General features: G+C 35.7%; 1 protein-coding gene across 2 annotated transcripts in view; it reads left to right on the top strand.

Annotated features, from left to right (window-relative positions):
- Positions 1-27,796, top strand: part of LOC138693266 (protein jagged-1b-like) — a 728,512-nt gene that overhangs the window by 653,201 nt on the left and 47,515 nt on the right. For both annotated transcript variants that reach the window (XM_069817112.1, XM_069817113.1), the window contains exon 7: positions 14,612-14,845. In XM_069817112.1, coding sequence (XP_069673213.1) covers positions 14,612-14,845 — 234 coding nt within the window. The remainder of the gene's footprint in view (positions 1-14,611; positions 14,846-27,796) is intronic.

Here is a 27,796-nt window from a genome sequence, read left to right as displayed (position 1 = left end):
ACTGAATGTGTATTCTATTAATGAAGAAAACAAAAACAAAAACATAAGACAAATAGCTTCAACACATTCAAAGACTGAAATTGAAGAATGATACAGCCCTAAGCCACAAAGACAAAACTTTACAGGAGAGCGTATTGAAAGTTTATAGTTCAATGCTATTTATTAGGTGCGGTATCATAATTTCCTCAGCGTGTATTTCTGTTATTTGTTGAGTAAATTTTATAATTTACTAGTACTTTTACCATATGTGTAAGAAATGAATTCGTACAAAAAACTGTTTTTGGTACAAGTATGACTTTGGACTATCTCATTCTTACTCTTTCAATTAATTATTAATGACTTTCGTCGCCCTGGGTGGCGCAGTTGGTATAGCGCTGGCCTTCTGTGCCCGAGGTTGCGGATTCGATGCCGGCCCAGGTCGATGGCATTTAAGTGTGCTTAAATGCGACAGGCTCATGTCACTAGATTTAGTGGCATGTAAAAGAACTCCTGTGGGACAAAATTCCGGCACACCGGTGACGCTGATATAACCTCGGAAGTTGCGAGTGTCGTTAAATAAACCATAATTTATTTATTTTATCAGTGACGTTCAAGACTTGCTTTTGGATATAGCCTACACCTTTTCAAAGTAAGGATATGGGTAGATCAACTAAGGAGATGGGAGGATCCACTATGGACACGAAACAGGCAAAATGTCTAATCCTTATAGACTAATAATAATAGTAATAATAATAATAATAATAATAATAATAATAATAATAATAGTGTGTGACAGTATCCATTCATGAGTAATTTAGTAAGGAGGAGAGAATTGTAATCCCTGGGAAAAGAAATACATGTATTGACAAATAGGAGAATATTTTGTGCAGCGAGGGGAGAAATCCCTCTCATCCCTCTCTACAAACGTCATCCCGTCTTTTTGCTTTAAAATCTGGGGCCACCTTTTTTGAAATAGATCTAGAATAGTTCCTTGTATCCTTCCTACACGCTCGTGTCGTTTCTATTGGTATTATTATTATTATTATTATTATTATTATTATTATTATTATTATTATTATTATCAATTTATTAGGCCATTAGACATACAAGTAATATATGATACGTTTGAAAAACACAAATATAAATAAAATTAATTAAACAATGAAAATACGAAATATACTGAAAATATAAAAATTAGTTAAAACAATTTACACTTAATACATTAATAGTAACAAAATGTAAGTAAATAATTGTATTTATTAAAAAACAATTTCATGCGAATTTTTGTTAAAAAAACTCGCCAAACAGATTAAAAAGGATTTATTAATAGCCAATTACAAAATCTAGTTTTATTTTGGAAAACTTATTATATATCTTTCACGTGTTAAATTTTATGTTACCTTGTTAACATGTTTCGGCCTGCTATCGGCCATCATCAGAACTGGTCGTTGCTGATCTTGGCGCCTTTTGTTTTGTTTCCTGTGGGGGTATGTTTGTGTAGTGTAATGTGGAGTCAAAGAGTGTGTGTGTTCTGAAATTGAGTTGTGTGTTGAGAATTTCGTGAAAGATATATAATACGTTTTCCAAAGTGATATAGTGTTAAAAGTTGTGTAATCAAGATGTATATCTAGTTTTATTTTAAGCTATTTGTAACTTATAATATTGACTGAGAAGCTTATTATATAATTGCAACCCCATAATGTAAAAGTTTGTTATTATTATTATTATTATTATTATTATTATTATTATTATTATTATTATTATTATTATTTTCTTGATACCACAGCTTCCTTCATCTTGCAGTCTATACTCTGCCACTAGCCTTATAAAATATGTTTCAGGTAATTTTTATAATAATAATAATACTTTTCTAAATGTCCAACGACATCAAGTAAGACAGCTGGAAAAAGTTACAAATCTATTATGCAAATAATTTCAAAATCTGATCATAATGTGATTATTTATATTTCAGTCACTAAAACTAAATTGAGAATTTCGTTTGCATGATAGGTTAGCATACATAACAACCGTGAAACTCAGAAAATATTCACGTAATTGCATAGCTCTTATGCATAAATAATTATCTATATCGTAAAATATTTGGAACCACTGCTGTGCTAGTTTCATTTTTGCGCGGAAAAAGTGTGGCATCCGCTAGAAGCTCGTGTTTTCACCATAACTCACTTGTTGTTACCAGTAGAAGTTTGAAGGCACAGGAGTCTTGTCACGATAACCTAAAGTAGGCCTTTGTACAAGCAATAATTTTTATATTCTGACAGTCAGAATACCAGTTTGGCTCAGTCTGTAAGGCGTTAGATATTCAGATTAAAAAAAAAACTAAACTTACGAAGATACAATATCACTTTTTTGTGTGGAACATATAATGATTCCAGCAACAAATTATGTACTACCTGGATTCCGTGCTTTGCACAACGAATAAATATGATACTGTTTGATATTTATTGGTTATATGTTACAGAATATCATCTAATAAATAAGATCGTATAATGCTGCATGAAAAATGTGAATGGTTAGAGAAGAGGAAAGACTTTTCCTTTAATGTGATATATTTTGGAAGAGCTGTAGAAAGGCCAAAAAAAAAAAAAAAAAAAAAAAAAAAAAAAAAAAAAAAAAAAAAAAAAAAAAAAATTTAAGAAAAGTATGGAATATTACTCTTAACTTCTTAAATTTCAATTTTACAAAAAAAAAAAAGTTTTATACAAAACCTGCTGGAGATAAACCATACAAAATGATAGGTCTACCAGTGTTCGAAAAATGTTTGTTATTCAGGCATAGAGAGTGTGACAGTAAACTTTATTTTTAAACGACACCCTATATTAAAATTTACATATTTCGAATCTCCATTGAATTTTATTTATGAATGTGTCGAAATTTTACCCATTCACCCTTTTCATGTCTTTTGTCTATTTGTTAAACTTGTTTCATGGACTTTAAACTTGAGACAAATAAGTATCTAAAATGATATTGAGTAGGCCATAAAACTAAACAAAACACTAACACTAACCAAACTTTACAATACATGCTCAAAATGAAAGTAATTTACCGTCAAACAATGCCCTAGTCCAGCGTTTCTCAAACTTTTTTGAAGTGGGGACCACTTATTAAAGTCAGAACAGTTCCGCGGACCACCTGATTCTTGTTCCCTTCGAAAGCAAATTTGTCATTTTTGTAGCATATTTTAATACCAGTATACTTATATTTTAAAATTGAATTAAGGTTCGATACTTTGTTCCTCTGCTATGAATTCGGGTGGTCTCTGGCTGGTTTACAGGCGCGGCGCCAGATGTGCAGGGAAAAGATGTCGAGAAACACCACGTGTATAGTGCTTTAAATCCCTCTTTTGATGCTGAGAGTAGAGTGAGAAATCGATAGACGGGTAGGGTAATAAATTTCATAAAATGTCAGTACTGGGAGAAAAAGTGAAATTCGATTGCCATGTGTCATTTTCAAACTCTGATATTTTAAGCTACAGTGTGATACGCAATTCGTTCGAATTTTATTTTTTCTTCTGTCTTTTTTGAAGGACCACAAGGGCAGACCTCGAGGACCACAGGTGGTCCGCGGACCATAGTTAGAGAAACGCTGCCCTAGTCTATCATGGAAACAGTCAATTGTCTTTCTCACAGTTACATGACTGATTTGTTCCATCTCATATCTACAATGGACTGTTTTGGTCATGCACTGGGACATTGTTTGACTGTGGATGGTTCTCATTTTGAGCATGTGTTGTAAAGTTTGGTTAGTAATAGCATTTTCTCTAGTTTTATGGCTACTCAACATTATTTTACATACTTATTTGTCCCAAGTTTGAAGTCCAGAAACAAAATTAATAAGTAGTTAAAAGACATGAAACGGGTAAATGGGTAAAATTTCTACATATTCATACGTAAAATTTAATGATTCGGAATATGCAAATTTTAATACAGGGTGCCATTTAAAAAATAAAGTATGCTGTCACACACTGTATGCCAGATTAACAATTTTTTTTTCAAACACTGCTATTATATTCCATAGTTTATCTCCAACAGGTTTTGTGTAAAACTTATGAGTAATATTCCATACTTTTGAACACTCTGTATACATTCTTAAACACATTACGATGCACGTTGCAGATTGAATCTTTCTCATTCCAGCATCAGGTGGCGCTGCGGTTTCAACAAAATTGCAGACATATTTGTTCACGAAACTGGAAACTTAGTCAAGGAAATTGCAGTAATTTTTCCTGAAGCCCTCTCATTCAGACAAGCTTATTTTATTTGAATAAATTCTAGAATCAGGACTCCAGACTTTATTTTTCTTTCGAAGAAAACCACGCTGAGGTTTTGTAAAGTCTTTAAAATTTCATCGCCGTTGGTTGGGTTTAAACTCTCAAATCTGACGTGTGGTAATTATCGGAATGTCGAGGAGGACTTTTCCCTGGCTTAACTATGTCTCTGTCCTTTTACCAATTTATTCATACCACTACCATTATCATCATCCGTTCAGAAATAAGTAGAGAAAGCACAACTTTCGTATACGCTGATGTGCATGTATCAAAAGAAAATACTACAGCATAACACTATAAAATTAATAATCAGCCACATCTTATAGCTCTACGACATAACGGAAGACTTTACACTATAATTAGTAAGTGGGGTAAACAATTTACCCTTTAATTCTGTCTTGTGATCGAGATGTAAACTTTCTCTCTGATACCTCCTAGAAATTCGTAAGCGAAAGATAAATGGTGATGTGTTCACAAGTCGCTGGTTCCCTGTTATTACGCCTCAAGACGAGTGAGCCTTTCTCAGGAAAAGTTGTGGTTGGGCTGAGGGTCAGGCGGGTTTTTAATTAAACACAGTCTGGAAAGGGATCATAATTTAGTATAAACTTGCTTCAAAATATTTAATTAACGTGTTATGTGTATTTAACTTGCAGGCTGTTTCCATTAAAAATTGGAGAAAATGACGTATTACTGCGTTAGAGAACCTAATATGAAAATTAACTGTTATGTATCGTTCACGGAATGCCTGTGTAACGAAATTCACACTGCAACATCACACATACAGTGAATGTCAAGAGAACTGAGGCGCTTATAAAAACCTGAAAATACGGTTGATCTGTATGCATTTAAATGTGAGAGTAGTTAGTTATCTTTAGTGTTTTGTGATATAAAAGGTCGTGTGTAAAACGTAGCTAAGATTGTTATTTTCCTATACAGAGTGTCTGAATTAAGCCGTTCATAAATTGTTTTAAGCATTACAAGTAGAAATGTTATGTTTTATTTAACGACGCTCGCAACTGCAGAGGTTATATCAGCGTCGCCGGATGTGCCGGAATTTTGTCCCGCAGGAGTTCTTTTACATGCCAGTAAATCTACTGACATGAGCCTGTCGCATTTAAGCACACTTAAATGCCATCGACCTGGCCCGGGATCAAACCCGCAACCTTGGGCATAGAAGGCCAGCGCTATACCAACTTGCCAACCAAGTCGACATTACAAGTAGATTTTTAAAGTACAGATATATTAGTGTGTAGGAGAGAGCCAATCTCTATATATATGATTTTTAGTTAATATTATTATTATTATTATTATTATTATTATTATTATTATTATTATAGAGTGTTAGTTGGGAGACCGGAGGGAAAAAGACCTTTAGGGAGGCCGAGACGTACATGGGAGGATAATATTAAAATGGATTTGAGGGAGGTGGGGTATGATGATAGAGACTGGATTAATCTTGCACAGGATAGGGACCGATGGCGGGCTTATGTGAGGGCGGCAATGAACCTTCGGGTTCCTTAAAAGCCATTTGTAAGTGAGTATTATTATTATTATTATTATTATTATTATTATTATTATTATTATTATTATTATTATTATTATAGAGTGTTAGTTGGGAGACCGGAGGGAAAAAGACCTTTAAGGAGGCCGAGACGTAGATGGGAGGATAATATTAAAATGGATTTGAGGGATGTGGGATATGATGATAGAGACTGGATTAATCTTGCACAGGATAGGGACCGATGGCGGGCTTATGTGAGGGCGGCAATGAACCTTCGGGTTCCTTAAAAGCCATTTGTAAGTAAGTATTATTATTATTATTATTATTATTATTATTATTATTATTATAGTATTATTTTGAAATGAAATATATAAAATATCTTAAAACTAATGTAAAATTTATTGGATGAGCCGTTCAGAGCAGAAGTGGTGCAAGTCGAAAATGGGTAATGAGTGTTAAAGTAAACATTCTGTAAAATACAGCGCAAAGCAGCAATTAATATTCAATTTATTTAAACTGTTGGTAGTCAGTGGATAACAAGAAAGCGATATTAATTGCTACTTTGCGCTGTGTTTTACAGAATTTTTACTTTAAACCTCATTACCCAATTTTTACTAACACCACTTTTGCTCTGAACGTCTCGAATGTTTCTGAAACTTTGGTACTGTGGGGGGGGGGGGGTTCTCTCCACTATTTATCAGATTGGCCATTACCATGTTATGAAATGACAACACAAAATGGGAACAACCACCAGAGTCTCCACCGTCGAAAAGGCATTGTTTATTTATCAGAAGTGTTTACATATTATATACTCGTACCTACAAATGGCAGAATAATAGTAATACTTTTTTTATTGGTCGTTTAACCTTCCCTGTTAAAGATCTTACTTCTGATCACATATAACAAATTGATCAGCCTAATGGACTTGAAACCACTTTTATCAATTTCACTATGCTACCACCTAGCGACTGCAAAAGAAGTCACGTCATAACTCTTATGGAATCGTTTTTCAAAAAATGCCTTTTCGACGGTGGAGGCTCTGGTGGTTGTTCCCATTTTATGTTGCCATTTCATAACATGGTAAATAGATCAGGGACTTACATACCAATGCCCGTAGGGGAAGGAACGATTCTATGGACACACACATACTAGACATCGACATACAATTATGTGGAGCTTCCTTGGCCTGGGGTTAACGGAGCGTCTGGCCTCCACTGAGACACATAACTTACAGGACAAACAATTAACAAGAGACATTCATCCAGGCCCGAGGAGGGATTCGAATTAGAGCTGAACAATCGAGAGGGCAGGACTGACGGCGCCTGCAAGGCCGAAGACCCGCACGACAGTGTTGTGTACGTCGCGTCGTTGACATGGGGACTGCTTGTGAGTGTTTCGAGACGTCGAGATTGATCAGTCCCGAACGTCAAGCAGCCTTGAATCGCCACAGTTGTTTGTACCTGACTGAACTTTTATCTGCTTTGGCAACTGTTATGTGTATGAATAGTCACGTGGCCTATTTGAAGCATCATCTCTGCTTTTCGGTGTATAGTGGTCCTTTCCCCAGTCTTTGTTTAATTACTGGGTCCTTATTGAAAGGCTGGGAATTTTCTTTTCATATGTTTGAGATCAAGTGTGCAATCTCAAGTAAAAAGGTATTAGCGTTATGTTTTGTGTTTCTTAGAAATGCAAATTTATTTGAGAATTTTTTTTTTTTTCTATTTATATAACCATAGGTAATATCATATGGTAGAATCGGAACATTTTGATAACTAAGATACTGTTCTGTTTTGTCTTTTTGTCTCATTTAAACATTTATAATGTTATTTGTTTCAATGATGTATGTTGTTCGGGGTTCCGAAATCTTTCCATGCCGACCGGGTGCTGTTCGGGAGTGATGAGCGAGACTCGAGACGCGCGGGATTGACGAGACGAGACTCAAAAGACAAATGCAACGAACATAGCGAGCGAGAGCGGCAGTTAGTTTTGTTTATCGCTAATTCGAACCCACGAACCTGCGGACTACATCGCCTAAGGGGAGTGCGCCTTAGACTACTACCACTACCAATAAAAATAAAAATAAAATAAAATATAATAATAATAAATAGGATCTAATAATAATAATAGTATCTAATAATAATAATAATATCTAATAATAATAATAATAATAATAATAATAATAATGCCCTCTCCACCGTTTTGAAAGCAGTGGCATGGATGAATATATAATAGGATGCGAAACTTACTGAGTTTCCCGTAACACTTACTGGAGGCGCTGTTGTAGAAATTTATCTTGCTGCCACCTGTTGGGAGGAGGGGCGTTATTACATCTAACAGCGCACCAAGTAGCGAAAAGAGTAACTAATTACTCCATGCATTTAGCAGCGCACCTGGTGACGAAAATGTTAAACTGTGCAGAAGTATTCCCTCCCACCCTCATCGATATTCAAAACTAACCCAATTTAAAATAAAGCATTTACAATTTTATTCCTCACAGCATCTTCTACTGAAAATTCTTACCGGAGCCAACAGGAAGATAAAAGAGACGATCTATTTTACAATACCCAATTAAAATATAACCAGACAGAGACAAAAAAAAATAAAGCAAAAGGTAAGATGATTGGGATTGTATTCATTGGGTATTTATTGTACAGCGCAATGGAAAAGTCTGCAAGAACTACTTTGATAGTTTAATTTATTATATTACTATTACTTTACAATACATTCAACAACACTATTTTTACAACGTCCATAAACACCACTGTTTAACATACACTGCTTATACACACGTAGTATCACTTTATGTTCACTTATTAGCAAGTTTCTGTCTGCCATCTTGTCTCTTCGAGCAATATCTCGAACGGTTTAAATAGAGAACTCTGGTTAATGTACCCAACACGTAGTTCTAATGTTCACCACCTACGACGTTGGGCGCTGATCATCTTATTTCAGCCCCCCGCCGCCAGATGGTGCTGACCGCAGTTTCGCATCCTATTATATAAATATTTATCCATGGCAATGGTCTGAAATTATCACTGACTATAGGCTACATAGTTTATGAATCAGAAATAATAAAAGCACAACATGGTAAAAAGATGGTATCACAGAAAATTCTTGTCTAAAAATTGAAATACAGGTTTAAGTACAGCATTGCGATGTTAGCATTAAAGGATTAGCATTTTTTATTTACACTTCAGCGAATTACTTCATTAGCAGATTGCATGCGGTCACGACAGTTCTTTTGCAACGAAAGCCAGAAAGATCTTATTTCCATTTTAATTCCATTAAACCAAGCCCCGCATGCAAATACGCGACAGTGAAAGCATAAAAACTAAAAAAAAAAATGTTTTCTGGGCAGTATGATGCAACCAGAAGCCGGCAAGAAACGGTTACAGCTGGTTTACTTCATCCTCATACGCGGACTAACGTACTTAGAGATGCGTACACGATAAGCACTGTGTAATTCAGCTCAGACACCATTAATCAACCCCGTAATATTACAATATTCTTCGCACTGTGCAAGTGCAGCAGTACAACGCCTCCGATTTATTCCAATAAGCATAGAGGCGCCCAAAACTCGATTCCTCGTGTCTTGAGCTAATTAAAGGGGAGGATCGAATCCGCGCGTTGCCGACTATACCGTAATTGCTTTCGTGTCCATTCCCAGCGGCATTGATTTGTTTTCTACACTCCAGTGTTTTCTTCTGGAAGTTTTCTTCGGCACAAAACGAATTGTTTCTGTTTCTAGGCTTGAGTGTTATTAGGGACTCACTAGGGGCTACCTTGAATTAACGTGGCATTTATGGCGAGCTGAGCACGCAGAGCGATCCGAGAGGCCACGGACGCTGTATTGCATCCGTGACTCCAAATTTGGTGCTGGGATGAAAGCGAACATGTATTCAATTGTCCAGGTCTCTTTAATTCCAACTAATCACGCACACTCAATCTCTCGCACCCAGTCTCTGTATCAGGATGCTGGGGCATAATGTAACTATCTCCGAACACGAATAAATATCTACGTAATGTTTAAGTGCACACCATCTGATAGTGGCACAATGCAGCGAGTTCAAACAATACTGTTGGTTCGTTTGTTTCATTTCTGTTCCTATGACTCGTATTTCGCGTCTTATTAAATAACATCGGTGCTTCTCAGCTTGTCTGATTCAACGCTACCAACTGTTCATTCTTTGTTTATTTTCATATAGGCTACAGTTATATTCTTTTAAATTACTTTTGTGCGAGATCGTGCGTATTTGCTTGGTTTCCGCACAAAACCAATACGCGGTAAGTGTGAAATACCACATTCAGTATTCCCAACGTTACACACATAACAATTTCCCTATTCTTACCGCTTAAGCGTCATATTCATTTTACTGCTTTAGGCTTTTAACATATTATTTTTAAAGACGTTTAACATAGTAATAATTATAAATTGGAAACTTACCACTGCAATTTCACCTAAATTGCACTGTTAATTATTGTTTTTAAATATTTCCAAAAATTAAGTAAACTCTACAACACCACAAAAGTTACTGCATTTGTAATGCAAGTAACATTAAGGAAGCCGTGAAAAAAATCAATAGGATTCCAGACTCATCAAATGCTGCCATCTATAGTGCTAATGCTTCAACTTCGACGGAAACTGGAAAATCAATATTCATGCAAAAAAATTTCACAATAGAAAAAACTGGTGGTGGTGGTGCTCCAGTGACTCTGAATAACTGCACAAATGTGACAATTAATTTTAATGTGCAGAAATAAATAATTTAGTTATAATTTCAATGTGCAGAAATAAATAATTTTCTTAAAGTATTAAAATGAAAAATAAATCATTACATAACCTTACCGTTTACTTTAAGTTCGCATTTATAGACTGGGGGAAAAAAAAGACAGACGTATATCACGGCCTGCTGCAGTATAGTAAACACAGAACACATTTTATAGGAACAATGTTGAAGATAGATATATTTGTTTTCCAAAGTTGCCGTCATTGAACAGAAACCAAGATGGAGATTTCATTGCAACTAATTATAAAATCCTCTTTCAGGTATGTAATAAACGATCTTCGCACAAAATAATGTACGATACACGAGCGGTATATTTGTTTTCATGTTCTCGGAAATTAAAAAAGCTCAACTACGTTTCGCTTTTTCAAACTTTTCCTCGAACATGAAAACTTCAACATACCGCTCTTGTAACGCATATTACTATTATCAAGGCTGTCCTTAGTTCATTAAAACGAATTTGTTACATGAAGTAAAACGACAGAAATTTCCTTATCTAACATGCTCATGTACAGATACAAAAATAAAATTTGGAGCTCCCTTATAAGTTTTACTTACAATATACAGCGCATGAGCAGTAAACAAGAGTCCCTGTATATATGCTACTTGTTGACAGTCGTGTGTTACATAGATACAGGTGGACTCGCTCCAAATTTTAATTCCGTATCTGCATTTGTAGCAGCAGCAATAAGTTATAACATTATGATTGCTCTCTCTCCCTTTCAAATGAACCCTCTTATTTTAATTTTCTAAAGACTTCTAATGAAGTTCAGTGATGACTCTTAGGGCAAGGCAAGTATTTTTTTGTTGGGGCCTGCTTTTGACTCTAGTGCGGCGTTCTCAAACTGTTTTGCCTGAGAAGCTTTCCCCAGTCTCAAAAATTAAAGAAAATGTTTAATTTTATGTGCGTTATATCTACTAATATTAATTATTAAAAGTCGGATTCCATCACGAAAATATTGGAAACAGGTTAGCAGCATATTATAGAAGGGCATAGCTGTAGTTTGGAGAGGACACTCCCAACCAGAATATCAAAGCGACAGTCGTTGCGCTTGTTTTGTTTTAAGTGAACGTCGCAGAAGCTTCTCTTTTGATTCATTGAGAATATATAGTTATTTATTGTAATAGAGACCCGTGAAGCAATCACTAGTTTTGTTATACATATAGCTAGAAATGTATTTAATTTATGTATGTATTTATTTTGTATTTTTAAATCAGAAAACCAATAACTAGTTTTGTGTATTTAATTTATGTATTTATTGTGTTTTTTTAATCAGAAAACCAATAAATATTTTTGTGTATTTAATTTATGTATTTATTTTGTATTTTTTTAATCAAAGAACCAATAACTAGTCTTGTGTATTTAATTTATATATTTATTTCATTTTTATGTATTTATTTCATATATATTTTTTTTTAAACAGAGAACCAATAACTACTTTTGTGTATTTAATTTATGTATTTATTTCGTATTTTTTTATCAGAGAATCAATAACTGGTTTTGTGTATTTAATTTATGTATGTGTTTCGTTTTTTTTTTAATCAGAGAACCAATAACTGGTTTTCTGTATTTAATGTATGTATTTATTTCGTATTTTTTAAAATCGGAGAATCAATAACTAGTTTTGTGTATTTAATTTATGTATTTATTTCGTATTTTTTTATCAGAGAATCAATAACTGGTTTTGTGTATTTAATTTATGTATGTGTTTCATTTTTTTTTAATCAGAGAACCAATAACTGGTTTTCTGTATTTAATGTATGTATTTATTTCGTATTTTTTAAAATCGGAGAATCAATAACTAGTTTTGTGTATTTAATTTATGTATTTATTTCGTATTTTTTTATCAGAGAATCAATAACTGGTTTTGTGTATTTAATTTATGTATGTGTTTCATTTTTTTTTAATCAGAGAACCAATAACTGGTTTTCTGTATTTAATGTATGTATTTATTTCGTATTTTTTAAAATCGGAGAATCAATAACTAGTTTTGTGTATTTAATTTATGTATTTATTTCGTATTTTTTTATCAGAGAATCAATAACTGGTTTTGTGTATTTAATTTATGTATGTGTTTCATTTTTTTTTAATCAGAGAACCAATAACTGGTTTTCTGTATTTAATGTATGTATTTATTTCGTATTTTTTAAAATCGGAGAATCAATAACTAGTTTTGTGTATTTAATTTATGTATTTATTTCGTATTTTTTTATCAGAGAATCAATAACTGGTTTTGTGTATTTAATTTATGTATGTGTTTCATTTTTTTTTAATCAGAGAACCAATAACTGGTTTTCTGTATTTAATGTATGTATTTATTTCGTATTTTTTAAAATCGGAGAATCAATAACTAGTTTTGTGTATTTAATTTATGTATTTATTTCGTATTTTTTTATCAGAGAATCAATAACTGGTTTTGTGTATTTAATTTATGTATGTGTTTCATTTTTTTTTTAATCAGAGAACCAATAACTGGTTTTCTGTATTTAATGTATGTATTTATTTCGTATTTTTTAAAATCGGAGAATCAATAACTAGTTTTGTGTATTTAATTTATGCATTTATTTCGTATTTTTTAAATCAGAGAGCCAGTAACTACTTTTGTGTATTTAATTTATATATTTATTTCGTATTTTTTTTAATCGGAGAACCAATAACTAGTTTTGTGTATTTAATTTATGTATTTATTTAGTATTTTTTTTAATCAGAGAACCAATAACTGATTTTGTGTATTTAATTTATGCATTTATTTCGTATTTTTTAAATCAGAGAGCCAGTAACTACTTTTGTGTATTTAATTTATATATTTATTTCGTATTTTTTTTTAAATCAGAGAATCAATAACTAGTTTTGTGTCTTTATGTTATATATTTATTTTTTTTTTAATCAGAGAATCAATAACTAGTTTTGTGTATTTAATTTAAGTATTTGTCTTGTTTTGTTTTTTAATCAGAGAACCAATAACTAGTTTCTTCTTATTTAAGGCATTTTCGTGGAGAAATTTGGTTTCCTCTCTCAATATCAGCTCATCTGAATCACATAAATTCTGCAGATTAGAAAACGCCTTTGAACAATTTTATTTCAGTAATCCACTACGCTCAGAGTGTAATTATTATTGTGGTTTATTACTGCCTACAATAGCATTAACTTCAGCCAAGCAAGTGTTGAGGTACTACAACCTCTGATAGAGATATTAGATGCACAATACAGCCATGACCAATTGCCAAGAACAGTTTGAAGAATCGCGTCTATAGGCCCATTCACAATGAAAATTAAACATAAACATACGTAAGCATAAAACATTGTGTCCATGTTATTTAATGAAAGCATTCACAATGAATTACATAAGCATAAACTTAATCTTAATCATAAGACGCTAACATGAAAGTTTGCAAACTCCAAACTTGCATGCTTATGTTTATGCGATTTGGAAACAATACATAAGCGGAAAGCGTGTTTTCACTTTTTGTTTAACATCTCATGAGCTTTGCCTACAGGCAATATTTTGATCTATTGGCCGTGATGATAGCTAGGCGCGCAACATGGAATCATATGACGAAAAGTTGATTATTTTAAATCTCCGTTTCTTTGATTTCAAGTATTGAAAGCCATATACTGATGCCATTGTAGTTATTAGAAACATAAATTGAATAGCTACATCGTCAGTCATTGTGCAATTCTCCATTTTTATGTAATAGATTCTGTAGTTTTGTTGATTCCTTATGTTTGTTTCCACACACGTGTTATGTTTACGTTATGTTTAATTTTCATTGTGAATGGGCCTTGGCTACTTAAGTTTGTGGCATATGTTTATGTGCTTATGTTAATGTTTACGTTATGTTTAATTTTCATTGTGAATGGGCCTTTACTCTGGTGAATAGTGCTGTTGTACTAGTATGAGATGCAACAAAGTTGTCCATTTCTAAATGTGAATCCAGTAAACTACGAACCGCAAAGGAAGATTCTCCATGTAAATACATAAATTATTTCATAGATTGAAGAGTTGAAAGCCCCAAATCTGATAAATCTCCTTCATAATTTTTTTCCCTTTCTTTTTACAGATTTGAACTATTGTGGCACCCACGAACCCTGTCAGAACGGAGGAACCTGCGAGAACACGGCACCTGACCAGTACCTCTGCACGTGTCCTGAAGGATTTTCTGGCTTGAACTGCGAGGTAGTGGACAATCCGTGTGCCACGGCCCCCTGCGGCAACGGCGGCACGTGTCACGAGACGGGCGGCCAGTATCACTGCACGTGTGGGTCGGGCTGGACAGGCTCTACGTGTCATGTCAGTAAGTACCGAGCCAGTATTTCACACATTCACGCAGATTTCACGTTTCCTTTCATGTTATGCATTCTTCACTATGAAGTACGTTTCTCCCGAAATAGCCTACTGTCCGTTACTCAGGAGAAGACGACCGGAAAGAATGTGACCTTCTTGACTATCGCTGTTGATTGTTATAAACATCGCTCAGATAAGCATCACAGCAGCCGGGTTATTTATTATTCGTGCAGGAAACATGAGTAACAATGCGTATGGAAATTAAAGCTAAGTTGAACAGAAAGAGACCTAATGTTTCCGCTTACTGCAGTACAAATATTGCACGTGTTGTCGTACGTTATCTGTTCACATCCCTTCCTCCTCAGTCCGCTCTCGTCTTCTCCTGAGTCACCGACAGTACATCTATCTCATCCAGTTACGTAAGCCACAATCGAAAAGTTCAGTGGCTGAAGTAAAAAAGAATACTTTCATGAAACAGTTTATAAATATAATATCATAACTGCAGCAGTATATATCTTTACTTCAGAATATTTGTGGCATGCTATGTTAGAAGGGCAGGCTATTAATAAAATGTCAAATGGGTTCTGCGGAACTGGAAAATTGAATAAAATCTATAAACTGTAACAATCGATTAGCTTGTCACTCATGCTGCTGATATTGCTGCTGCTACTGCTATTACTAATACTATTATTACTACCATCAGCACTACTATCTCCACCATCATCACCACTAAGGCCTCAAGACCATAGGCTAACTCTGCCAGTTAAAATAAAATAAATTATTATTATTATTATTATTATTATTATTATTATTATTATTATTATTATTATTATTATTATACGAAATATGATAGAGATGCACCAAGATGTATATACAGGTCTTATTTTGAATGTGGCTGATTTATGACAGTGAATTTGTGGGTAATTTTTGCGAAAATTGATTATTTCTGCAAAATATTATTTCTGGCATAAAAACGAAAAAATATATTTTTGAAATACAACGTAAGTATTAGTTATGTTAGCTGCAAAAAATAGGGAGACAAATCATTTTGGAATTTTATTCTCTTTAATGATCTACAAGACCACTAATGACTGGGGTTTTGTGTAAAACTGAGTTTAAAAACAACACTAAGGCTGATTTACAAGGACTATTATTATTATTATTATTATTATTATTATTATTATTATTATTATTATTATTAACAGCTTCGTTTCGGCATGGATGTTACAAAATAATACAATGCCGTATATAGAATGTTGTCAATTAAGACTCTGTATGAGTATATAATACGTAATAATAATAATAATAATAATAATAATAATAATAATAATAATAATCCGTGACGCTGCAGCCCGTGAAGGGCCCAGACCGACCAGCCGACTGCTTGCCTCACGCTCACATGCCGAAGCAGAGGTGGACGATCATCCAACCAGAATGGATGTATCGTCTGGTTAGCACGATGATCCTCCCAGCCGTTATAACCTTTCGCAACCGGATTTCGCTACATATCGTAGCTCCCCAAGTGCATCTCGATGCTGGGTGGGCACCGGTCCCATACACTGGCCGAAATTTCATGGAAAAAATGCATTCCCCCACGAGGACCCGAACTAGCGCGCGTTCCGTAACGCGAGTCCTAGGCAGGATGCCTTAGACTTTAGACCACGACTCCACGGCGCGGGACGTATATAATAAGCTATATAGTAAAAGAAAATAATGACGATATAAAATAAATTGCCATATTTTAACCATACGTACGACATTTTGTTTATTTCTCACGAAAAATTGGAACATTTTACACCAAAAAACCTTACCTTATAAGTTTTAGCATGCACACATACTTTTAACTTCAGCTTCACTTGGGCTAGACACTGCTCATGTTTTTATAGTAGACATACACGTAGAATTAGAGTCTGGCTGGGCGGAAGAGAAGGCCTACTGGCCTTAGCTCTGCCAGATTAAATAAATAAATAAACAATTATTATACGAGTTAGGCCTCTACATGAGTCGTATGCGGTAAGCATAATCCACTTTATTGCGACTCACTAATGCGCATATGTTACGGAATGATACCACAGTCTAGAATATACAATCACGAAACTCAATATGTAGGGAATATGCATCCGTAGATAGTTGCTAACCACTAGGATCGCCACTATCGCCTCATCACAGACAATGCGAAATAATACCGGCACAGTCTATTGTTCTATTACTCTCATAAACTTAAGCTTCGTGACTGTATATACTAGACTGTGATGATACTATAAAAATGTCCATAATTTTATAAATTATGTGTCAAACTAGAACGTAATAATTTTCTATTAGGAAGAAAGTTTTCCGACAAATATCACACTTCAAATCCAATGTTTCCAATTAAAAACATCGTGTCGTACAACGTCTCGACAAGTACGCACTAAGCCCTGCGGCCCTCAACCAATAGGAAAACGACCAATTACTGTAACTCCGACGGCGAAAATTTGTTTAGATTCGTTCGTTCGTTATACTTACTTACTTACTTACTTACTTACTTACTTACTTACTTACTTACTTACTTACTTACTTACTGGCTTTTAAGGAACCCGGAGGTTCATTGCCGCCCTCACATAAGCCCGCCATCGGTCCCTATCCTGAGCAAGATTAATCCAGTCCCTACCTTCCTCAAATCCATTTTAATATTATCTTCCCATCTACGTCTCGGCCTCTCCAAAGGTCTTTGCTGTGGTCGTGCCGGAGAATCAGTCCCATCCCGAGGCTTATTGTTAGGTTTCGTAACAAGCTGTTTTTTTATGGTGATGGGTTGTTTGCCCTTCGCCCAACCCCCAAGCTGGAGGACCACCCCTTATCGGCTGTCCACGACTGCTTATTCAATATATTCGCAGCTACCCTCCATATCTGGAGGCCGTCTCCTCTATCCGCAACCTGAGGACGCGCCATGCCGTGGTGATAGGGACCCACAATACATGGTCGTTCGTTATAGAGATATAAACTTTCGCTAGAGGCACCTTCTGACAAAATAATGTCAAAGTTTTAGTCCTTAGTCTTTTGTGTTACCCGAGCATTTCATTCAGGCTACCGCGTTCCATGTGTAAGTACACACGATAAATTATGTAGAATAGCTTGAGACTCACTCCATTTCTCAAGACAACGTCGCGCATTGTGTTTCCAGACTGCTTACCGCACTTGACAATGCTTTATTGCCTCCGGTCTGACTGTGAGGTCTGCGTTTCTTTGAGACAGAACTCATGAGAGCCCCCAATATAGTCTGATGTGTGTTACACGTCTCCTTTCGTTTCACATGCTCCTCGAGTCTGGTCTGAGAAAATATTGTGCTACTATAAAAAATAGTTTTAGAGATTTTTAAGAAAATACCAGTTTTCAGCATCCCTGATGCCGGTAAAGTTTTCTTCTTCTGTATACAGCGATTTAGCTTAAACTTTTCGACAAAATTTGTTTATATTCAGTATGTACACTGGCATTCAATCTGTCCTACGATTTTATGATCGTGTAAGCGAACTTTCCAACTATAGGATAACTCAGAACAAAAGATATAAAAAGTTGACAAACTATACTTGTTTTTTTGAAAGATGGGACATGACAGTTAAGCGGCCGAGCTCGGAATTACAGTGATATATTGCCAATATGGACTACCACGCTGCCAGCTGATGGAAGCTAGAAAATTGATGTTAAGATGACTGACGTTAAAACATTCATTGACAATTGACGTGAATGTAATGAAACAATACAAAATCGACAGAGAATCAAACACGAAACGTACCAATGCTAACATTGTGTGCACAATAAATGTCGCCAAGAGAGCTATTAAGTACTCGCCACGTGAGAATGCTAAGTTTGGCATCTCAACCGTTGTTACCATAGCAACAGGCCTACCACGCTACGTGACATTCAGTTGTTTTTCCGACCGCAACTCTCCTGTCATAGCCCATCTTTCAAAACAGCAAGTATAGTTCTGAATAGGTGACTATTATTTGAAGATTAAAAAAGTGTCGGGAGAAATAATGATCTAGATTAAGCATAATTGACAATATCAGCGGTTTCCAGCTAAACCCAGTGTTGTTTTACAATCAGTAGAGGGGGGGTGAAATATTGAATTCTATAATGCGGGGATATTTATGTTCTATTGGCAACACTGATTATCTTTGCCATCTATTCATACAGGGTGCGTCAGAAAGAACGGATGGATTTCACATGGCAAGAAAATTGTAAAGATTCATCAAATCAAAAATTTATTGTTATCAACATATTCACCAATACATGCAGTTTATTTATGTAAAACAACATTATCCATATGATGTCCTTGGCTTTCAATACAGGCATCGAGGCGTTTTCTGATGTTCGCCATCACTTTCACAGTCATAGCTGGTGAAATTGCCACGATTTCTTCACGAATCGCTGTCTTCAGTTCGTCCAGTGTATGTGATCGATGTTTACAAACTTACGCCTTCAAATGGTCCCAAAGAAAGAAGTCGCAGGGCGCGAGATCTTACCGTAGCCTCGGACAATCTCAGTGCAATAGAATTTCGTCCAGGTGATTTCTTCTTTAATGTTGAACCTGTGATACGAAATGAAGCCTCCCACCGCAAAATTGTATTCCGAGTTGGAATCCTAGCGTGACATCCCATGTCGAAATGAGTCCTGAGTGGCGATCACAGACTCTTCATTTTTCAAAAATGTCTCTACGATGAAAACACGTTGTACACCAGACCAACACCATGTTCTCAACTGAAACTGCATTCTCTGGCTGACCCAACAGTCGTGGTCCCCCTCACTATATCTCTCTCCTCGTTGCGTATCGATAGTTTGAAATCCATCCGTTCTTTCTGACGCACCCTTTATAAGTAACTAAAGAAGCCACACTTACACCAACAAATCATTAATCACTATCGATTAGTATGATCAGGTTTCTTTGAACGTCAGTAGCTGTACAATGAGAAAGCAAACGTGATCCTCCTCACAGTTTTTCAAGCTATAGACCCGGGTTCAAATTCCGATGAGTTTAAATTGAATATGTGATGCACAAAGACGGTATTAGGGCAGAACTGTGGTATTCTCCTTCACGAATACTGAATGACCATGGATTTATGCCTGTTTGCCCTACCTCACTATTAGAAAACGTTAAAAATCCGTGACCATGCAGAAAGTAGAATCCAGTAGTCGTCTTTCATGAATATTCATTAAACGCGTTTAAATCTGGTGTAAGCATTTCGCATTTCATTTAAAATAGCCACCGCTTGTGGTTATACCGGCAACGCAGCATGCAAGCTACAGCCTGAGGGGTCTCTTCTACAACTGGACGATTTCTAAGAGATTGATTCCAGAGCAGCAAATTATACGGGATTCACAGAAAACACAGAACCCACCTGAGCGCGGAATCGAAATGCAGGCACGAAGTTAAAGCTACTGAATTGTGTGGCTTTTATGTCTGAGTAATAAAAAAGCAAGCCAGATTTTAACTCACGGATTAGTTTCCAACTATAAGGAATTGAAGTAATTAGGGACTACACTCAGAATGTTTTTGATCTTTGTTCAGCTCAATATGCTAATCATACGTGAAGAACTACTATTACCGCAGAAGATTAATTATTATATTCATAGTATTAATGTATTCGTTTCTGAACACAGCAGCTATAAGTTGATCAGAGACCCTATATTACCAATGTTAAATTAATCGGGCCGTATTCATAGACATTTTTAGCGCGGGCTTCCGGTGGATGATCAGCGAAACTAACTTTTTTCATATTCATAAATCAATATTAGCGATATGAATAATTCGTCCCTCCTCTGGCAAAGTCTGGGCTAGTTTAGCACGCTCGTAGCGGAGCTAGCGAAATGTCTATGAATAGCGCCCATCATCTTTAACTACATTTATCTTAAAGTATTATACATATATATATATATATTTATTTATTTATTTATTTATTTATTTATTTATTTATTATGGGCGAATCCAGAAATGCATATAGTGTGTTAGTTGGGAGGCCGGAGGGAGAAAGACCTTTGAAGAGGCCGAGACGTAGATTTTTTTATTTTAGTTGGTTATTTAACGACGCTGTATCTACTACTAGGTTATTTAGCGTCGATGAGATTGGTGATAGCGAGGTGATATTTGGCGAGATGAGGCCGAGGATTCCCCATAGATTACCTTGCATTCACCGGTAATCAGTCCAAGCGGGGATCGAACCCGCGCCCGAACGCAACTTCAGACCGGCAAGCAAGTGCTTTAACCGACTGAGCCACGCCGGTGGCTCCGAGACGTAGATGGGAAGATAATATTAAAATGGATTTGAGGGAGGTGGGATATGATGATAGAAACTGAATTAATCTTGCTCAGGATAGGGACCAATGGCGGGCTTACGTAAGGGCAGTAATGAACCTCCGGGTTTCTTAAAAGCCACTAAGTAAGTATATTTATTATTGGAGAAAAATTCGTTCCGGCACCGGGAATCGAACCTCGGACCTCTCAGCTTTGCGCGCTGAGCTCTCTTTCCATCTGAGCTACGCCGTGACCCGAATCACCGTGCCGGAACTCTCATCCTATGTATCATCGGCCGGCACCATGAAGCGGGTCTCGGCATAGCTCAGATGGAAAGAGAACTCAGCGCGCAAAGCTGAGAAGTCCTGGGTTCGATTCCCGGTGCCGGAACTAATTTTTCTCCAATAATAGATATCTAAATATTGACTATGTCATATAGTCTTGATTATTCAATGGGGACGGCGGGGCCTTAAATATATATATATGGAAATAAGTTGTGATTTTCTTTGTAATCGACTACTTTTTAAGGAAAATGTAATTACATTAATATTCTTGCACAACAAAATTTTCATCCAAATGGCCTGAAACTAAAGCTAGTAATCAATGTAATACTGTAGGTAAGCTATAAAGATTTCTTGCTTCTAGGTATCTCAGTTTCTGAGAAAAATGTAGTCTTAGAAAAAAGTGTTGTCGCATAGCAGAAAGGAGGCAGTGCGCATGATCAGACATATAACGAAACAAAACTGATTTTATTAGCCTATCTCAACTAGTCGTTCTCTTGTGAACTAGTTCGTTCGTCATCTAATCATGCGCACCGTCTCTTTTCTGCGACTTGTAAGTATCTATGCGGCAAATTTTTTTCTAAGACTGCAGGCCTACATATTAGCACGCTGTAAAGTTTTAGCTTCCGAGAAACACAAGAAAAACTTTCACTTTCAGAAACACATGATACTAAATTTGATTTGAAAATTCAATAGCTCTTCACCGCTGTGAAGTAACGGTTAACATGTCTGATCGTGAAACGAGCGGACCCGGGTTCGAATCCTCGTCGGGACAAGTTACCTGATTGAAGTTTTTCCGGAGTTTTCCTCAGCTCATTAAGAGCAAATACTGGGTAAATTTCGGCACTGAACCCTGGAGGCCTGAACTCATTTCACTGGCATTATCATCTTCATTTCACTCAGACGCTAGATAACCATTGCAGTTGATAAAGCGTCGTAAAATAAACCAATTAAAATCATTACTACTAAGTCAACAATTACAGTCTTCAAAAATGTTGCGAATTTATGAAATAAATTTTAAGCTACAAAACACGCCGAACTACAACTTTTTTTTACCAAATACATTCAGAATTATCCATATTTTATGCAATAGTGCGGGATTAGAAAACAAAGTAGTTTAACACATAAAACTTATTACTTGCTTAACTAAAATTGAAATTTTTTAATAAACTAAATAACAAATTACGCAGAAATTTCCAAATAATTATTTGGGAACAAAAATCAGTGTTTGAATTTTATTAACTTTGATCTCACGTTAAAAGAGTTAGGGCTGGTTCACAATAAACCGGGAACAGGAACGACAACGAGAACGATAACGGAAAAGATGTTAAAATAAATGTATTCAAATGTGAGGATTCACAACCTAACCGGGAACGAGAACCAGAATGAAAACAAGAAGCAGAGGACGTGAATATGAACATTTTTGATTCATAATAAACCAAGAACGTAGACGATTATGCATATCGATATGCATGTCAATAACGATATGTAAAGTCGATATTACGCATTCTGATGAAATTTGTGTATAATTGACCAATGGCGTTCTCTCATGAGTACAAGGCAGCCAACATAAACACAGGTTAACCAACTTCGAAATTTCAACTGAAACATTTCATTAGGTACGGTACTATAAATATGCTCATGCATCTTTATTATCATAACCTATTTTAAGTCTACCATAACGTAAAATAATTAGAGAAGAAACATTTATAATAGAACAAAAATGGACATAACAGTAGTTATTGAATTGAAGCATGAATATGTAGTGTGTAATACAACCAATACAGTAATAAAATATGATTCACTTACGATCGGTGTTCAAAGATGCAGCTATTGAAAGCCACGTATTCTCCTTCATTTTCTCATCTTTATACGAGGCGCGCCGCTTATCGTAAATAGCTTTTAGATGGCAATAGAATGAATCTAGTGGGCTGTGATCGGAAACGTGAACGCCAAAGTTGAAACTTGGCCAACTCTCCGTTCCCGATCCCGGGCTCCGGCAAGCTTTTCGTTAATTGTGAATGCTCACATTTAAATGTACACATTTTAACAATTTTACCGTTTTCGTTTTTGTTCCGATTCTCGATTCCGGTTTATTGTGAACCAGCCTTAACATAATGAAACTTTACACAATTACCTCGTGTAATGGACTAAGATTACACAATTAGAAAAAAAATAGAATTTCAATAAATCTATTGGTTAATTTATTATTATAACATTACTGGCGTTTATGTATAAATATATTTACTATGTGTAAACATATTTTGCTTTTCACTGTCGTTAAATTTGCAAGATCTCTGAAGTAACAGGAAGCGAGATGCTTCATTTTTACACTGAATTGCTACAGTGTTTGTGAACAAAAATTAATGACTACTTCAACTCGGTCATATTTTCCTCACCTGCTGCATACTTTCACTACATACATGGAGACGTAACATTAATTATTAGCTGCCTTAATATTTTGTACGATTGATATATTAATGTTGTTTTTTTCTCTTACGTTTTGACATGTGGATGAATGATCACAGTGTCTTAGAACGAGATATCATAACCTACTTCAAGTTTCTGTCCTCTCTCTTTTTTTCTTCTGCACACTCATGTATACACGATCGCAAAAAAAGTTATCTTTTATATTTCACACAGCTAGTGAGTTTTGATTTCTTGGAATTGTACGAAGAGAGCAAATATCATCTGCGTTATTCTGTATAGTAATAATGATAATAATTGTAATTGCGTTGAGAAAAGTTACCTCCCACAATTAATAAGAAAGTAGAAGTCGTTGGGGAAAATGTGATGATGAGATTGGTGGTTCCGTCTGGGTTTGGGATCGTGAAAACGTCGAGATCTCGTAATTAAGTTCTGTGGCATGTGGGGTTGTTTACCGCCACAACGGCAACCTCAGCGCTACCTTGTTCTTCGTAGCTGCCTAATCACAAATCCTCTACCTGACCACTGGAATGCTATGTTTAAGATTTAGAATGTAAATACATTTCGAATTCTACAAGATTGAATGCTATAAGTACATTGATAATATTAAAGTTACAATAATAGAACTTTTAACACTAATACAAATGCTGAAAGGCCTAGTATTCTGGTAATTTCATTGAACTTAACGAATGTTAAGATTTAGAATGTAAATTACATTGCGAATTATACAATTGTTGTTTCATAAGTAGAAAGTTCTGATAGTATTCCGATTATTTCATTCAGCTTAACGAATGTTTCTTATCATGATAATTATTTCCAGATCGAAGGTAGAGAAATAATTGGTGGGTATGTGGTAAAAGTGAGTTAACTCCAATTTTTCACATCATCTTGTTACATTTAAATTCATTTAGATTCTTAAATTAAAATTGAAATTATCAAATATTTCTATTAGAGGACAAAAATTCGCTCTGCCGCCGGGGATCGAACCTGGACCCTTGGTTCTACGTACCAAGTTCAATCCACAGCCTTGAATGATAAGAAAAATTTACCGCTAGACTATAAATAAATAAAACTTTATGAAATACTGGAGAAAACACTATCAAATATTTCTATTAGAGGACAAAAATTCGCTCCGCCGCCGGGGATCGAACCTGGGTCCTTGGTTCTACGTACCGAAGTTCAATCCACAGCACCGGATCGAACCCCCCTCCTCTAGTGTTTTTTCCTTTGTGGCCTTACTCCATGTTCGACATATGTGTTGACATAGTATATATTACGTTAACTCCCAATATAAAAGGAGCGCACTCAATTGAGTGACTTGGTGGCCGGGATTCCATAGTACATGCACTGTTGGACGAAGAATCTACGTAAAGATTAATTTTTGGTCCTACAGAATTTATCTGTTATGGAATCCCGGCCACCACGTATAATGGCAATTGACTTGATAGTTATGTCAACAAATATGTCGAACATGCAGTAAGGCCACGAAGGGAAAAACACTAGAAGGGGGGGGGGGGGTTCGATCCGGTGCTGTGGATTGAACTTCGTCGTAGCTCAGGGGTTAGAACGCTTGGTGCGTAGAACCAAAACCAAGGATCCGGGTTCGATCCCCGGCGCCGTCGAAGCGAATTTTTCTCTTCTAATAAGAACTGTTACCGTAACATAAATTCTGTAAGACCAAAAATTAATCTTTAGGCCTACGTAGATCATCAAATATGTCAGACGGGACACTGGAGAAAATGTGGGTAAAATACGATAGAACCTACAAAATACAGGAGATCTGGCAATTCTAATAATAATAATAATAATAATAATAATAATAATAATAACAATAATAATACTTACTTACTTACTTACTTACTTACTTACTTACTTACTTACTTACTTACTTACTTACTGGCTTTTAAGGAACCCGGAGGTTCATTGCCGCCCTCACATAAGCCCACCATTGGTCCCTATCCTGAGCAAGATTAATCCAGTCTCTACCATCATATCCCACGTCCCTCAAATCCATTTTAATATTATCTTCCCATCTACGTCTCGGCCTCACCAAAGATCTTTTTCCCTCCGGCCTCCCAATTAACACTCTATATGCATTTCTGGATTCGCCCATACGTGCTACATGTCCTGCCCATCTCAAACGTCTGGATTTAATGTTCCTAATTATGTCAGGTGAAGAATACAATGCGTGCAGTTCTGTGTTGTGTAACTTTCTCCATTCTCCTGTAACTTCATCCCTCTTAGCCCCAAATATTTTCCTAAGAACCTTATTCTCAAACACCCTTATCTCTGTTCCTCTCTCAAAGTAAGAGTCCAAGTTTCACAGCCATACAGAACAACCGGTAATATAACTGTTTTATAAATTCTAAATAATAATAATAATAATAATAATAATAATAATAATAATAATAATAATAATAATAATAATAATAATAATAATAATAATAATAATAATAATATGGACTTTTCTCTAGAGAACAATATGTTACGACCGTCTACAGCGCTACACAATGGTATTAGGCAGACTGAGTCACGTAGTATCCCTGCTTCTTATCCTGCTGCTGGAAATTGGGAGGCTGAGGTAATTGCTACTTACAACATAGTGTATTGTGCTGATTTACTGCCTACAGAACAACCCATATACAACAATAACACAACCTCTTCCTCCACCCCTCCACCTTCCATATCTCGCCCACTACTCTGTACCTAGTAATACATAAACCACAAGTTGGGACGTTATGACGGGGAATTACACAAAGAATTACTTTTCGGTGTGAGGAGAACCGCAGTCACAACTCAGGTAACTTCGTGTCCAGGGATAGTGACGAACTAGGCTATTGTAGTGCAGGAACGCTTACTAACATCGTCACAAATATCGAGAAGTTATTTGCTCTGAGTCGTGGGAATCATGAAGCGCTGTGAATAGTCACAAGGAAAGATATGTCTCCAAACATAATAATAATAATAATAATAATAATAATAATAATAATAATAATAGGGTCTAATAAATATAACATTTTAAAATTTATTTGCAGATCGAAAAGTTACACTTGTTCGGAACAAATTTCTGCACATTTAAACGACAAAATTAAATTATTTCAATCATTTATTATCATTAGTGTAATATGTTACTATAGGTATCCTACAAACAAAACTCAGCTCGGACTCTTCGCGGCACGCATGCTATACCCCTCTTACTCCCCTGCAGTAGGCTTGAGAGCATGCTGGAAACGGGAGCATACGTCATCTGCGCGAGACAGTCACGCCCGCTGGTTTCTGCGCACCGAGTTTTCCTTGTTGGATGCCTATAGTCAGCGATATATGCAGTGGAAGGGAAAAGGAACTGGCCACCCTACCCCATTACCTCTTGGCTTAGTTGCCTCATGAGCGATGCCTTTTTGGTCTCACTTATGATGTTCACTTATCTTCTAACAGTTGACTAGACAACAAAATTTATTATCATAATACACTGCTCTCTTAAATTGACTGAGCATTGGTGTTGTTTAGTCAACTGTCCGAAGACAAGTCTGAACCTCACAAGTGATAACAATATGGCATCACTTACGAAGCAACTAAGCTAGGAGATAATGGAGCAGGTTGGCCGGTTCCTTTCCCCCCTCCGTTGCATACATCACTTTCTTGCTACATCACTAATCAGACTTCAGATGCATACACACAATAATTGTGGATAAAGTGGATATAGGTTAAATGGGTCAGTCTTCTTGCTTATCGAGTAATGTGTAGTCTTAATAATATTAACTGTGTCACATTTATTGATTGGATTAACGTTTTCGGCAATTGTTTGCCATCATCAGATCGTCATAAGTGTCATATTATACACACTGAATACTAATTACGAATATAAGTTGAATGAAGTAATATTCGGGCGAACAAACATGGTTACCACTTGACTAGATAAATGTTACATTATAATTAGATATGCACTGACTCAGCTGTTTACATGAACAATGTTTTCATTTGATCA

This window comes from Periplaneta americana, chromosome 17 (genome assembly GCF_040183065.1).
Source record: "Periplaneta americana isolate PAMFEO1 chromosome 17, P.americana_PAMFEO1_priV1, whole genome shotgun sequence".
Taxonomy (NCBI): Eukaryota; Metazoa; Arthropoda; class Insecta; order Blattodea; family Blattidae; genus Periplaneta; species Periplaneta americana.
Note: the sequence above shows the minus strand (reverse complement) of the source record. Positions and strands in the feature narration are given on the sequence as shown.